Here is a 13,696-nt window from a genome sequence, read left to right as displayed (position 1 = left end):
GACCCAGCAATTGCACTATTGGGTGTTTACCCTAAAGATACAAACGTAGTGATCCAAAGGGGCACATGCACCCGAATGTTTATAGCAGCAATGTCCACAATAGCCAAACTATGGAAAGAACCTAGATGTCCATCAACAGATGAATGGATCAAGAAGATGTGGTACATATACACAATGGAATACTATGCAGCCATCAAAAGAAATGAAATCTTGCCATTTGCGACAACATGGATGGAACTAGAGCGTATCATGCTTAGCGAAATAAGTCAAGCAGAGAAAGACAACTATCATATGATCTCCCTGATATGAGGAAGTGGTGATGCAATATGGGGGCTTAAGTGGGTAGGAGAAGAATCAATGAAACAAGATGGGATTGGGAGGGAGACAAACCATAAGTGACTCTTAATCTCACAAAACAAACTGAGGGTTGCTGGGGGGAGGGGGTTTGGGAGAAGGGGGTGGGATTATGGACATTGGGGAGGGTGTGTGCTTTGGTGAGTGCTGTGAAGTGTGTAAACCTGGTGATTCACAGACCTGTACCCCTGGGGATAAAAATATGTTTATAAAAAATAAAAAAATTAAAAAAAATATTAATATGAATTCTGTATATTACAATCCAACAAAAGGAATTTACCAATAAATTTACTTTTACTATATATTTAAAGTGGGCATTGCCTTCAAAATGAGAAAAGTCTCAGTCCTTCTCTTTTCTCTCCTTCTCTTCTTCCATCTCCATCTGTTTAATATAGAAAGGCTGGCTGGGTTTATTTGATACCTCTTAGAAGACTCATGACCATCATTTATTTAATTAAATAAATCCTGACAGTTTTAACCCTGAAAATACTCTATAGAGTTTTTAATGCAAAATACATCTCGATGAAATACTGTCACCTGAAATTTGTAGCATCGTTTGGTCAGTTTTGATTTGGGGCTCATACTTGATATTATGTGTTTTTCTTATTCATCCTGTTTTGTATATGTGGCATGTTTTACTCCGTCTACAGTCAGCAGTATTTAATGTTGATATTTCAGTTTTTTGTTTTTTGTTTTTTTTTATAGATTTTATTTATTTATTTGACAGAGAGAGATCACAAGCAGGCAGAGAGGCAGGCAGAGAAAGAGGAGGAAGCAGGCTCTCTGCCGAGCAGAGAGCCTGACCTGGGGCTCGATCCCAGGACCCTGGTATCATGACCTGAGCTGAAAGCAGAGGCCTTAACCCTCTGAGCCACCCAGGCGCCCTGATATTTTGTTTTTTTTAAAAAAAGTTTTATTTATTTGGGGGGTACCTGGGTGATTCAGTCGGTCAAGCATCTGCTTACAGCTCAGGTCATGATCCTGTGGTCCTGGGATTGAGTTCCACATTGGGCTCTCTGCTTAGCACAGAGTCTGCTTCTCCCTTTCCTGTTCCCCCTGCTTGTTAGCATGAGAGTGGTGAACGGGCAGAGGCAGAGGGAGAGGGAGAGAATCTCAAGCAGATGCCCCACTGAGCAAAGAACCCAACATAGGTCTCGATCCCAGGACCCTGAGATCATGACATGAACTGAAATCTAGATTTGGGCACTCAACCAACTGAGGCACCCAGGCCTCCCTGATATTTTAGTTTTAGAGCTGATTTGCCCATTTCTCTAAAGTGCCTATTAGAGTACCTTTGATGAATTCTGGGGTTGGTGCATAGCTTAAGTCAGTTAATTCAAAACATACTCTTCAAATTCAGTCAGTCTATTCCAATACTTCTTTTGTGATTTTTACCGGTCAGTTTGATTTCTATTATAGGTAAGATAACAGGCTTTATTAGAAAATATTGTATAATTGTCTAAAGGGATTTTAATGTACTGATCTAATTTAAGTGTTTGATTTATCTTATGTAGTTCAAAAGTAACAAAATGATTAAAAGATTATATGCATGTTTTTATGATTAGGTGTTATATACAAGAGTTTGAGAATCAAAAGTTTAGGCCATACTTCTAGAAAAGAATTTTTTTTTTTTTTAAGATTTTATTTATTTATTTGACAGAGAGAGATCACAAGGAGGTAGAGAGGCAGGCAGAGTGAGAGGGAGGAAGCAGGCTTGCTGCTGAGCAGAGAGCCTCTATAAAGGAATTTTAAAGTCAATAGTGTATCTGGCCACAAAGAATCTGTTCCTGGCTCCAACATTATTAAATAGGTAAGACTGGATGTGTGTGTGTGTGTGTGTGTGTGTGTGTGTGTGTGTAAAAATCAGAGGCTGAACTAGCAGGAGAGAGAAATTATCAATAAAAAGTGAAATAAGAAGATGTTAACTGTTTTTTTTTTTTAATTTTATTTATTTATTTGACAGAGAGAGAGAGAGAGAGAGAGCGAGAGCGAGCAGGAGCGCCAGACAGCCAAAGAGCCAGAGAGCCAGAGGAAATGCAAGGGGAGAAGCAGAAGCAGGGAGCCCGAGGTAGGGCTCGATCCCTGGACCCTGAGATCAGAGCTGCAGGCAGATGCTTAACCAACTGAGCCATGTAGGTACCCCTGTATTTCTTTTCTTAAGCTTTTTTTTCCTCTCTTAATATTATTTAAGTTTCTAAAGTAATTACTTCCCAAGAAATGTAGCAATGAAAACATAGGGTTAGGGAATTGAGAAAATTCACTTTCAAGTGAACAAATTGTGTGACTTGATTTTTGGTTTGATTTAAGCAGGACATATTCAGCTGGTTCCTCCTCCTCCCCTTCTCCCCTGCTGAAGTAAAATTTTCAAAAGGTTAAATATTTATGACTCTCAGGCAAATATAATGTGAACACATGTCAAAGATTTTATTTAACTCAATGAGGGAAGAAATAAGATGATGAACACGTCTAAAGCACATTTGAGAATTTATACATACACGCACACACATAAAGGGATATTAGGATAAGATTATTCAGTTAGAAAAAAATTGTTACCTTCAACCAGACAATTTATTTACATTTCTTTGAGACAAAAACCTATAGGATACCTTTAACCAGACAGAGTTGTAAAATAGTCCAGTCAATAGAAAGTCAAGCCCAGTAATGCACTGAAAGAACAATACTTTCTTTTTCCTAGTTTTAAGTTCTGAGTAATTTTTATGATACCCATACTCTTAATACACATAATTTTGGCGTGTCTATAGTCCTCTGTCTACACTCACTCCCTTGGTGATCTCATTCAGTCATGTGGCTACAAATAACATCAATATTCTGATGACTCCCATGTTCTATCTACAGTTCAGACCTGTTTTCTGAACTCCAGACTCATTATCCAACTGCCTATGGTACAATGTCCTTAAGATACCTAGTGGATAGTTTAAAATTAATATATCTAAAACTGATCACCTGGTGTTCCTTTCTGTAAAAAGTCCACTTCAACTACAGCCCCCATCTCTGAATAATGGCTACTTTATTCTTTCGGATGATCAGAACTTATCCATACTTTATTATCTCATACTCCATAGACAATCCTGCAGGAAACACTAATCCATCTTCAAAATATATCAGAATCTAATTACTTCTCACCACCTCCACTTCTACCACCTTTTATATTATTAGCTATGTCCCTGCAGGGGGCTGAACTCCAGAGAGACAACTTTCTGAAATAAAGCAGGGCTTTGATTTGTCCAAGGGTAAATTAGTAGTTCTCTATAAACTTGAATATACAAAACAGAAAAGCTCTCCAGAGAATCCATTCTGCTGAAAAGTTCAATAAGTGGTATTATTGAGAAGAACATTATTTCTTTGATTTATAATTACTATGTAGCTATTCCTAATATCCCTAGGCACATATAACAACAACTTCCTCTGTTTAAGTATGTTGTGACTTTTATTTTTTTTTAATCTCAATTTTTTTCTTTTCATTTACGTAAGTGATAATGGTCACTCTTCAAAATAATTGGTTTCTCTGATGTACAGGTCATTCTGAAGGAAACAGAATATTCTGATGCTGTATGTATGTATGTATGTATGCAGAAAAGCTCTGTGTTAGTTTGCTGGGACTGCCATAGGGAAGTACCACAAAATAGGGAGCTTCAATAACAGACATTTATTTTCTCATAATTCTAGAGGCTAGATATCTGAGTTCAAGATGTTGGCAGGGTTGGTTTCTTCTAGAGGCCTCTATTCTGGGCTTAGAGGGCCATCTTCTCTCTGGGTTTTCACATGGTCTTTTCCCTGTGTCTCTTCCCTTCTTCATCTTCTTCTTCTTTTTTTTTTTTTTTTAAGATTTTATTTATTTGACACAGAGAATGAGAGAGAGAGAGAGATCACAAGTAGGCAGAGAGGCAGGCAGAGAGAGAGAGTAGGGAGGAAGCAGGCTCCCTGCAGAGCAGAGAGCTTGACTCGAGGCTTGATCCCAGGATCCTGAGATCATGACCTGAGCCAAAGGCAGAGGCTTTAACCCACTGAGCCACCCAGGCACCCCATGTCTCTTCCCTTCTTATAAGGACATCTGTCATGTTGGAGCAGGGCCCACCCACATGACTTCATTGTACCTTAATGACCCCTTTCAAGCCCCACCTGCAAATACAGTCACATTTTCAGGTACTGTGGGCTAGAACTTCAACAAATGAGTTTGGAGAAGGGGGACCACAGTTCACTGTGTCACAACGCTCTCATTTTGACAATGGACACAAATTTCCTGCTCACTTGGGTATCTGGCACAAATGCACTAACTAACGTGCATTATCAAGATTCCAAAATAAGAGAATTCCAGGCCCGGCCTGAGGCATTCTTTCCCTGCAGGTACCTGCTGGATCTGAAGATGCACTAATCTCGGTCAAGCAAATGCGGACAGTACATTAAGTTTGTACCTTTCTTGATTCAACAGAGGTTAGAAGACATTGAAAAACAGAGATAAAGTTGCATCAAGAAGAAGTCGTATCTTTTGCAAGTGGTAGTGAAAGACTATCTTCAGCACTTGTGAAAATTATTGCTTTGTTTCCATAATAATTGTAGATACCAGTTCATTCCCAAATATTTCAGCAAATAATTAACATAAAATTGAGATTTTCCATTCTTAAGTAGTCAGTTCCTCTGTTGTTAAGCAGAAAATCTAGGAGAGTTCTATAGTTAGAGATAATAGGCTAAATCAAAGAAGGAGAAAATAGTTATGATTTTTTAAAACCACTAATTGAAGCTTTAAGTGTCTGGCAGTGTTCTAGTGCTTTGGGGCTGAAATCTGCTCAGTTCCTTATTTTCCTTTGTCTGCCGTGTTCACCATGGTAACCTCAATAAAACTCCCCTCCTAAATGTTTTTCTTTTGAAGTGCAAAGCACCTTCTTAAAGAAGAAGGCTGGCAACCTGGTAGGAGTGGGTGTTTGAAAAATAAATGAAAAGTATTCTGCTCTCTTCATGATTGCTGTGGGTGGAAGGAGGTGAGGAAATTATTGAGGGGATAAGATTGGGTGAAAGAAACATTTTGTTTTGGGCTAAGAATCTGATTATTGAGGTAGAAAATTTATTTAAAATATGTTAGAGAAATATTTCCTGTTCCTAAAATTTCCTTATTTCTCATCGTAGAATTTGGATAAACTTTGTCCATACAAATTCATGATCCATTTTGGAATAGGGATTTCGTATGGGACACATATAGCCAAAACCTGATTCCATAAATTCTGCTTGGGTCCAGATTAGCTTTCTTAGGACTGTTTTGGCATACTTAACTAATGTGGGACTTTGAGTACACCATCAGTTCTCCGTAGGTTTCCTCCAGTCCCTCCCCATAAAATATGGAGGCAGTAGAAACCTGAGTTCTCAGCCTTGCTCACACATTGGAATCAGCTAGAGATGTTTAGAAAAATGCCAGTACCAGGGCCTTATCCAGAGATTTAAGGTCTGGAGTGATATCCAGATTTGATTCTTTTCTTATGTACCCAAGGCAATTTCAATGTCTAGCAAAGTTAAGAATCACTGTATTTATTGATTTCAAAGGGCGCTTCCAACTCCACCATTTTTTTTTTTTTAAAGAAAGTGTAAGTGCATAGGAGCGTGCAGGGGATAGGGGAAGGGGAAGAGGGAGAGAGAACCCCAGCAGAATCAATGCTGAGTGCAAAGCTTGACATAGACCCCAATTCCAAGATCCTGAGACCACTACTTGAGCTGAAACCAAGAGTTGGTCATCCCACCAACTGTGCCACCCAGGCGCCCCGTGGACTCTACCATTCTAAGGTATTCATATACAAATTGACTTTAGCAGGGCTTGACTCTCACAGGAGTATAAATTAGGTACCTTTATTTCAAATTTGTTATATTTGTTTCTGTTCAGGCTCCAAGAAAGAAAGGCATTAACTTTTAATTTAGGAACTTAGCATCTTTATTTCTTTTTATCCACTTATTTTCCAGATAAGCCCAAATCTTATCAATGTTCAGTGCAGAAGTAACACCTTCAGTTTCAAAACACCTTGGTTTTCAAAGAGTTTTATTGTTTAAAGATGGCTCAAAAGGCATTAACTTGATTCAATATTATTTTTGTGTGTGAAAAAAATGGCCAAACCAGTCAATAATGGCTTCTCAGATGACTTTACAACTTGAGGCATAGTGGATAATTTTCCTCTTTAGAACAGTGGTTCTCATTCCTGATGGCACTTTAGGATTGCCTGGGAAGACTTTTAAAAATCCTCATGCCAGGCTACATCCTAGATCAAATCAAGCTTCCCAGGTAATTCCAAAATGGAGCCATGGTTGAGAATCACTTGCTCTAGAATGAGGCTGTGTAGGCAAACGGTAACAAGCAACTGGTCAATGATGAAATGCTAAGAGTGTGTTAGATATCTCCTCCGTTAGAAACAACACCTTCTTTTGCCTCATAGATAGCACTGTCAGAAACGATTATTATTCTTCTGCTGAAGCTACCATGTGAACTGTTCCTTTAAAGGATTGGCATTGTTAGACTCCAACTATTTCTACTGAAGGGGGCAAATGAAACACTTCCTTCTTAAGCTGATGAATAAAATCTAGAGTGGTCTTCTCATAGACCTTTTTGAAGATGATTTAAACAGTGGATCAAAGAAGAACAAAAAAGACATTTTTATGGAAATGAATTTGTCAGGTTATATTATAACTCAAAAAGACTCAGGGAGGTATTGCTATTACATTTTCGGTTTATTGTTTCCTGGTAGGTAAAAATGCATATCAGTATTATTCCTCTGTGATTATGTATATTGTGATATTCACCGCAAACTAGAAGAGCCCAGAGTGTCAACACTGTAGTATCAAATGTGTGCTTAATTATCATTCTGGAACTTGGTTCTGGGGTCTCCCCAAAGCCTATAAATCATTATCAAACAAGAAAATCAAGTAATTAAGCTCTCTGGCCTGAATCTGATCTATACTCTCTAAATATATGCTCGGCATAAAAAAGTATTCACTCATCTGGCTAGTTAAACTCCTGTTAATGAACTTGCCTCAGGGAAATGATTTGCTAATGCCTTCTCAAACATAGGGAGTAAAAGAGCTGATTTCCTCCCAATCAAACATGCCAAATCTACTATTGTTTTCAGTGGCCTGAACAGAAAGCCAAGACTGACGTACATGAAAAAGGATGGTAGATGTATTAATAGGAGTTAGTAAAAACAAACAAAAAAGTTGCCTTCACAAATAACATCTGAGCTCTTCTTGAGATGATTCCAAGTCATGCTGCAAATTCATTAATTTGTCTTTCATTTCTAAAATCACACACAACAAGCAATTATTTAGAGTGAAACAATCGGTTTAATATTTATGGGCTTGAGGAAACTTGAATTTAAATTCAGTCTGGGATCTGAATTAGCACCATCTGAGTACAGAAAGAATTCAATACACATGCACAAATTAGTTTTAATAGCAGATATAGGTAAGATACATTTGTTTTACTTGATATACTTGAAGGACCTTTCTTGGACTTAAACCTATTTGTCTAGTTGACCGGGCATGATACAGGTTGAACACCCCACAGCTCCAGGGCCTTGGCAAAATTGACCTCCAGTGGCTTGCCCGTGCCTTTGGTGAGCCTCAGAGATCGGATGCAACCTCGAAACCTAACACTGGTTGTCAGACCGAACTGGTTGAGGCCATCTGAAAAAAATGAGAAATGGGCTCAGTTTTAAAATGTAGCTTCTATGTTAAAGGTAATTTTTAAAAGATTTTATTTTTTTATTTGACAGAGAGAGACACAGTGGGAGAGGGAACATGAGGAGGGAGAGGGGTAGAAGGAGAAACAGGCTTCCCTCCAAGCACCAAGCCCTATGTGGGCCTCCATCCCAGGACCCTGGGATCATGACCTGAGTAGAAGGAGACCCTTAAAGACTGAGCCACTCAGGCGCCTCTTTGTTAACGGAATTTTTTAAAAATTTAAAAATTTACAAAATTTTTAATCTCTAGTGTAAACATATAGTGTTGCATTGTTTCCAGGTGTACAACCTAGTGATTCAAGAATCCCATATACAACTGGGTGCTCATCGAGATAAGTGTACCCTTAATCCTGTTCATCTATTTTGCCCATCCCCCCACCACCTCCTCTCTGATAACCATCTGTTTGTTCTCTATATTTAAGAATCTGCGTTTTTGCTTTTTGACTTATCTTTTTTCCCTTCTTTTGTGCATTTGTTTTGTTTCTTAAATTCTACATATGAGTGGAATTATATGGTCCTCTTTCTCTGGTTGGCTTATTTAGCATTATACTATCTAGATCTATCCATGTTGCTGCAAATGGCAGGATTTAGTTCTTTTTTAATGGCTGAGTAATATTCCAGTGTATATGATATATATATATGTAATATATATGTAATATGTATATACACACATACCTATTACATGTTCTGGCCTCCTTTGTTAAATATTAATTGACCATAAAAAGGTGGGTTTATTTCTAAGCTTTCTATTCTATTCCTTTGATCAGTGGGTCTATTTTTGTGCCAGTATCATGTTGTTTGGATTACTGTAACTTTGTAATATGACTTGAAATCTGAAATTGTGATACCTCCAGCTTTGTGTTTCTTTTTCAAGATTGCTTTCACTATTTGGAATCTTTTGTGGTTTTATATAAATTTGAAGGATTGTATGAGTTCTGTGAAAAATGCAGTTGGCATTTTGATGGGGATTGCATTAAATCAGAAGATTGCTTTGGGTATTATGGAGGTTTTAACAATATTTGTGTTTCCAATTTATGAGCATGGGATATCTTTACATCTGTTTATGTCATTTTCAATTTCTTAATGTTTTGTAGTTTTCAGAATATAGGTCTTTCACCTCATTGGTTAAATTTATTCCTATGTATTTGATTTTTTGTGCAACTATAAATGGGGTTGTTTTCTCGTTTTCTCTTTTGGCCACTTCATTATTAGCGTACAGAAATGCAATGGATTTCTGTACATTGATTTTGTATTGTGACCTTACTGAATTCCTTATCCATTCTAGTAGTTTTTTGGCAGAGTTTATGGTTTTCTATATATAGGTATCATGTCATCTGCAGATAGTGAAAATTTTACTTCTTCCTTATCAATTTGGATTGCTTTCATTCCTTTTATCTTACCTGATTGCTATGGCTAGGACTTTTAGTACCATAAATAACAGTGATGAGAGTGGACATTCTTGTCTTGTTTTTTACCTTAGTGGAAAGCTCTCAGTTTTTCACCATTGAGCATGATGTTAGCTGTGGGGTTTTTACATATGGCCTTTATTATGTTGCGGTTAAACCTATTTGTTGAGGATTTTTATCATACATGGATGTTGTACTTTGTCAAATGTTTTTTCTGCACCTATTGAAATGATTCTACAGTTTTTATCCTTTCTCTTGTTGATGTAATGTGTTATACCAGTTGACTTGTGGTTATTACGTCAAAATTGCATCCCAGGAATAAACTCTATAGAGGTGATTTTTAAAAAAATGTATTGTTGCATTCAGATGCCTAGTATTTTGCTGAAGATTTTTTCATCTATTTTCATCAGCAATACTGGCCTGCAGTTCTCTTTTTTGGTAGAGTCTTATTCTGGTTTTGGTAATTCTGGCCTCATAGCATGAATTTGGAAGTTTTTCTTCCTCTTCTTTTTTTTGGAATAGTTTTTTTGTTTTTTGTTTTTTGGAATAGTTTGAGGAGAGTAGGCATTAACTCTTTAAATGTTTAAATGTTTGGTAGAATTCACTTGTGAAGCTATCTGGTCCTGGACTTCTGTTTGTTGGGAGTGTTTTGGTTACTCATTCAATTTTATTCCTAGTAATTGGTCTGTTCAAATTTTCTATTTCTTCCTGACTCAGTTTTGGGAGGTTCTATGTTTCTAGGAATTTATCCATTTCCTCTAGGTTGTCCAGTTGTTGGGATATAGTTTTTCATAATATTCTCTTAGAATCCTTGGTATCTCTGTGGTATAAACATCATTTCTGATTTTGAGTCTTCTTTAAAAATCTGATGGTTTATTAATTTTCAAAGAACCAGCTTTGGTTTCATTGATCTGTTATATATATATATTTTTAAGTTTCTGTTTCATTTATTTCTATGATAATCTTTATCACTTCTTCTGCTGGTTTTGGGTTTGTTGTTCTTTTTCAAGTTCCTTTACGTTTAAGGTTATGTTGTTTATTTGAGATTTTTCTTGATTCTTGAGACAGGACTATATTGCTATATACTTCCTTTTTAGGACCATTGTATCCCAGAGATTGTATCCGTATCCCAAAGATTCTGGACAATTGTGTTTTCATTTTCACTTGTCTCCATGTATTTTTTTATTTCTTGTTTAATTTCTTGGTTGATCTATTAATTGTTTAATAGCACGCTATTTAACCTCCATGTATTTGTGGTCTTCTCAGACTTTTTCTTGTGGTTGATTTCTAGTTTCAGTGCATTTTGGTCAGAAAAGATGCATGATATGACTGGGATCTTTCTAAATTTGTTGAGACTTGTTTTGTGGCCTAATATGTGATCTATTCTAGAGAATGTTCTATGTGCACTTGTAAAGAATGCGTATCCTACTGTTCTGGGATGGGATGTTCTGATTATATCTGTTAAATCCACCAGGTCCCCTATGTCATTCAAAGCCACTTTTTCCTTGTTGATTTTCTACTTAGACAACCTGTCCATTGATGTAAGTGGAATGTTAAAGTGCGCCCCACTGTTACTGCATTAATATTATTTCCTTTATATTTGTTATTAATTTTTAATGTATTTGGGTGTATAAATATTTACTATTGTTGTACCTTATTTTTGGATTGTCCCTTTAGTATCATATAGCGCCCTTCTTTGTCTCTTTTTACAGTCTTTGTTTTAAAGTCTATTTTGTCTGATAGAAGTATTGCGACCCTAGCTTTCTTTTCACATCCGTTTGCATGAAAAATGTTTCTCCATCCCCTTACTTTTGATCTGCAGGTGTCCCTAGATTTCAGATGAATTTCTTATAGACAGCATATAAATATTGTTTTTTTTATCTTGCTTTTTATCTTTTTTTTTTTTTAAATCCATCCTATTACCCAATGTCTTTTGATTGGAGCATTTAGTCCATTCACATTCAAAGTAATTATTATCTGATAGGTATGTATTTATTGCTATTTTGTTATTTGTTTTTACAGATCTCTGTTCATTTCTTTCTGTTCTCTTTTCTCACCATAAGGTGGCTTTCTTTAGTGATATACTTGGATTCCTTTCTTTTTTTGTTTTGCATATCTATTACTGGTATTTTATTTGATTACCATAGGCTTGTACATAACATCTGCATATGGCAATCTATATTAAATTGATAGTCACTTAAGTTTAAACCCATTTTTTATTCCTCTCCTCCCTACATTTTAGGCATATGGTGTCATACTTCACATCTTTTTATTTTGTGAGTCCCTTGACTGATTTTTACAGATACACATATTTTTACTGCTTTGTACTTCCTACTTTTCTTACTCTTATTTATGGTCTTTCCCTTCCACTCAGAGTCCCATTTAACATTTCTTGGAGGCTGATTTTGTGGTCAGGAACTCCTTTAACTTGTGTTTGTCTGGGAAACTCTCTCCTATTCTGAATAATAGCCTTACTGGATAGAAAATTCTTCGATGCAGATTTCTTTCCTTTTAGCACTTTGAATATATTATTCACTGCCTTCTGGCTTGCAAAGTTCCTGCTGAAAAATCTGATAGCCTTATGGGATTTCCTTTTGTATATAACTATTTTCTTTTCTCATGCTTCTTTTAAATTTCTCTTTTTATCACTATGTGTTTTGATGTGGACCCCTTGGGTTGATTTTGTTGAGGATCTTTGTGCTTCCTGGTCTGAATTTCTGTTTCTTTCCCCAGGTTTGGAAAGTTTTCAACTATTATTTCATCAAATAAGTGTTCTGCCCCCTGTTATCTCTGTTCTTCTGAGAGCCTTATAATGCAAATGTCCTTAACTCTTGATAGAGTCACTGAGTTCTCTAAGTCTATTCTCATTTTGCATAATTTATTTTTCTCTCACCTGCTTAGGTTGATTACTTTCCATTACTCGGTCCTCCAGTTTGCAGATGTGTTCTTCCGCTTCTGCTAATCTGCTATTTATTACATCTAGGGTACTTTTAATTTCAATTATTGTGTTCTTCATGTCTGATTGGTTCTTTTTTAAAAAATCTTTGTTAAGAGTCTCATTGATGTTCTCCACTGTTCTCTCAAGTCCAGTGAGTACATTTATGATCATTACTGTAAATTCTCTATCAGGCATATTATCTATATTTCACTTAGGTCTCTTGCTGTAATTTTGTCCTATTCTTTCATTTGGACATTTCCCTCTGTCTCCTTATTTTGTCTAACTCTCTGTATCTCTGTGTTAGGAAAGTCAGCTAAGTCTCTTGCTCTCAAAAGTAGTGGGTGAGTATGCCCTTTTAACAAGGCAAAGCTGGTCACCTGACAGAGGGAATGTGCCTCTGTGGCTGTGACCAGGCCAATCTGCCAAATGCAGGTAAGCAGGGGTGCACAGTTTTAACATGCCACATATGCCCTCTGTGACTGGCCACTGCTGCTGGCATGGAGGCCCTGCAAAGCATGAGGTTGGGAAATGCAGTGTTGGCAATGTTTGTGCTGGTCTTTGGAGGTAGGGAGGTCACAGAGCCAAGACTGAAGCAGGCCAGGCTGGAGTGTTTGGGGCTTAGTGTAAGCAAGTTAGGTAATGAATGTTGGGTCTGCCCTGGTTCCTTGCTGATGGCTGTGTGTTTGTGGTGGGAGGCAGGGGAGGGAAACGGCATCCGTTGGCTTCTTTGTTCCTGGAATAGTCTCCCAGCAATCTCTGTCTCTCTGGAACAGTAAATAACTCCCTCTTCTATGTCCCAGGTGTGTTTTAAATTGCTGTTTCTTTGCCTTTTTTTTTTTTTTTAAGATTTTAATTTATTTATTTGATAGACAGAGAGAGATCACAAGCAGGCAGAGAGGCAGGCAGAGAGAGGGGGGGGAAGCAGGCTCCCCGCTGAGCAGAGAGCCTGATGCTGAACTCGATCCCAGGACCCTGAGATCATGACCTGAGCTGAAGGCAGAGGCTTAAACCACTGAGCCACCCAGGCGCCCTTGCTGGTTTTTTTTTTTCTCCCCACAGGCTCTTTCTTGTGCTCTCTCTTTATGGGTGGGGACTTCTTACCATCCTTCTGGCTCTCTCAGAGTCAGGTCTGCTGATTTTTAACATTCCAGGCTTTACATCCTACTGGTGGTTGTTAAGAAGTGACAAAATTTGGCCTTTCTGATTTTCAAAGCCAGGTATTATAAGGATTTGTCTTCCCTGTGCAGACTCTCCAGTGTGATAGTCTC

The 13,696-nt window shown here is 37.4% G+C and overlaps 1 protein-coding gene and 1 long non-coding RNA gene across 3 annotated transcripts in view; one reads left to right on the top strand and one right to left on the bottom strand.

Moving 5' to 3' along the window:
• Positions 1–13,696, top strand: part of LOC132018154 (uncharacterized) — a 75,742-nt gene that overhangs the window by 38,768 nt on the left and 23,278 nt on the right. For both annotated transcript variants that reach the window (XR_009404463.1, XR_009404462.1), the window contains exon 3: positions 2,318–2,486. This is a non-coding gene — a long non-coding RNA (uncharacterized LOC132018154). The remainder of the gene's footprint in view (positions 1–2,317; positions 2,487–13,696) is intronic.
• LAMA2 (laminin subunit alpha 2) overlaps positions 6,282–13,696 on the bottom strand; it is a 638,355-nt gene continuing 630,940 nt past the window's right edge. Inside the window, exon 63 of the mRNA XM_059400698.1 lies at positions 6,282–8,028. Within this exon, the coding sequence (XP_059256681.1) occupies positions 7,871–8,028 (158 nt within the window). The 3' untranslated portion in view covers positions 6,282–7,870. The remainder of the gene's footprint in view (positions 8,029–13,696) is intronic.

This window comes from Mustela nigripes, chromosome 5 (assembly GCF_022355385.1).
Source record: "Mustela nigripes isolate SB6536 chromosome 5, MUSNIG.SB6536, whole genome shotgun sequence".
NCBI lineage: Eukaryota > Metazoa > Chordata > Mammalia > Carnivora > Mustelidae > Mustela > Mustela nigripes.
Note: the sequence above shows the minus strand (reverse complement) of the source record. Positions and strands in the feature narration are given on the sequence as shown.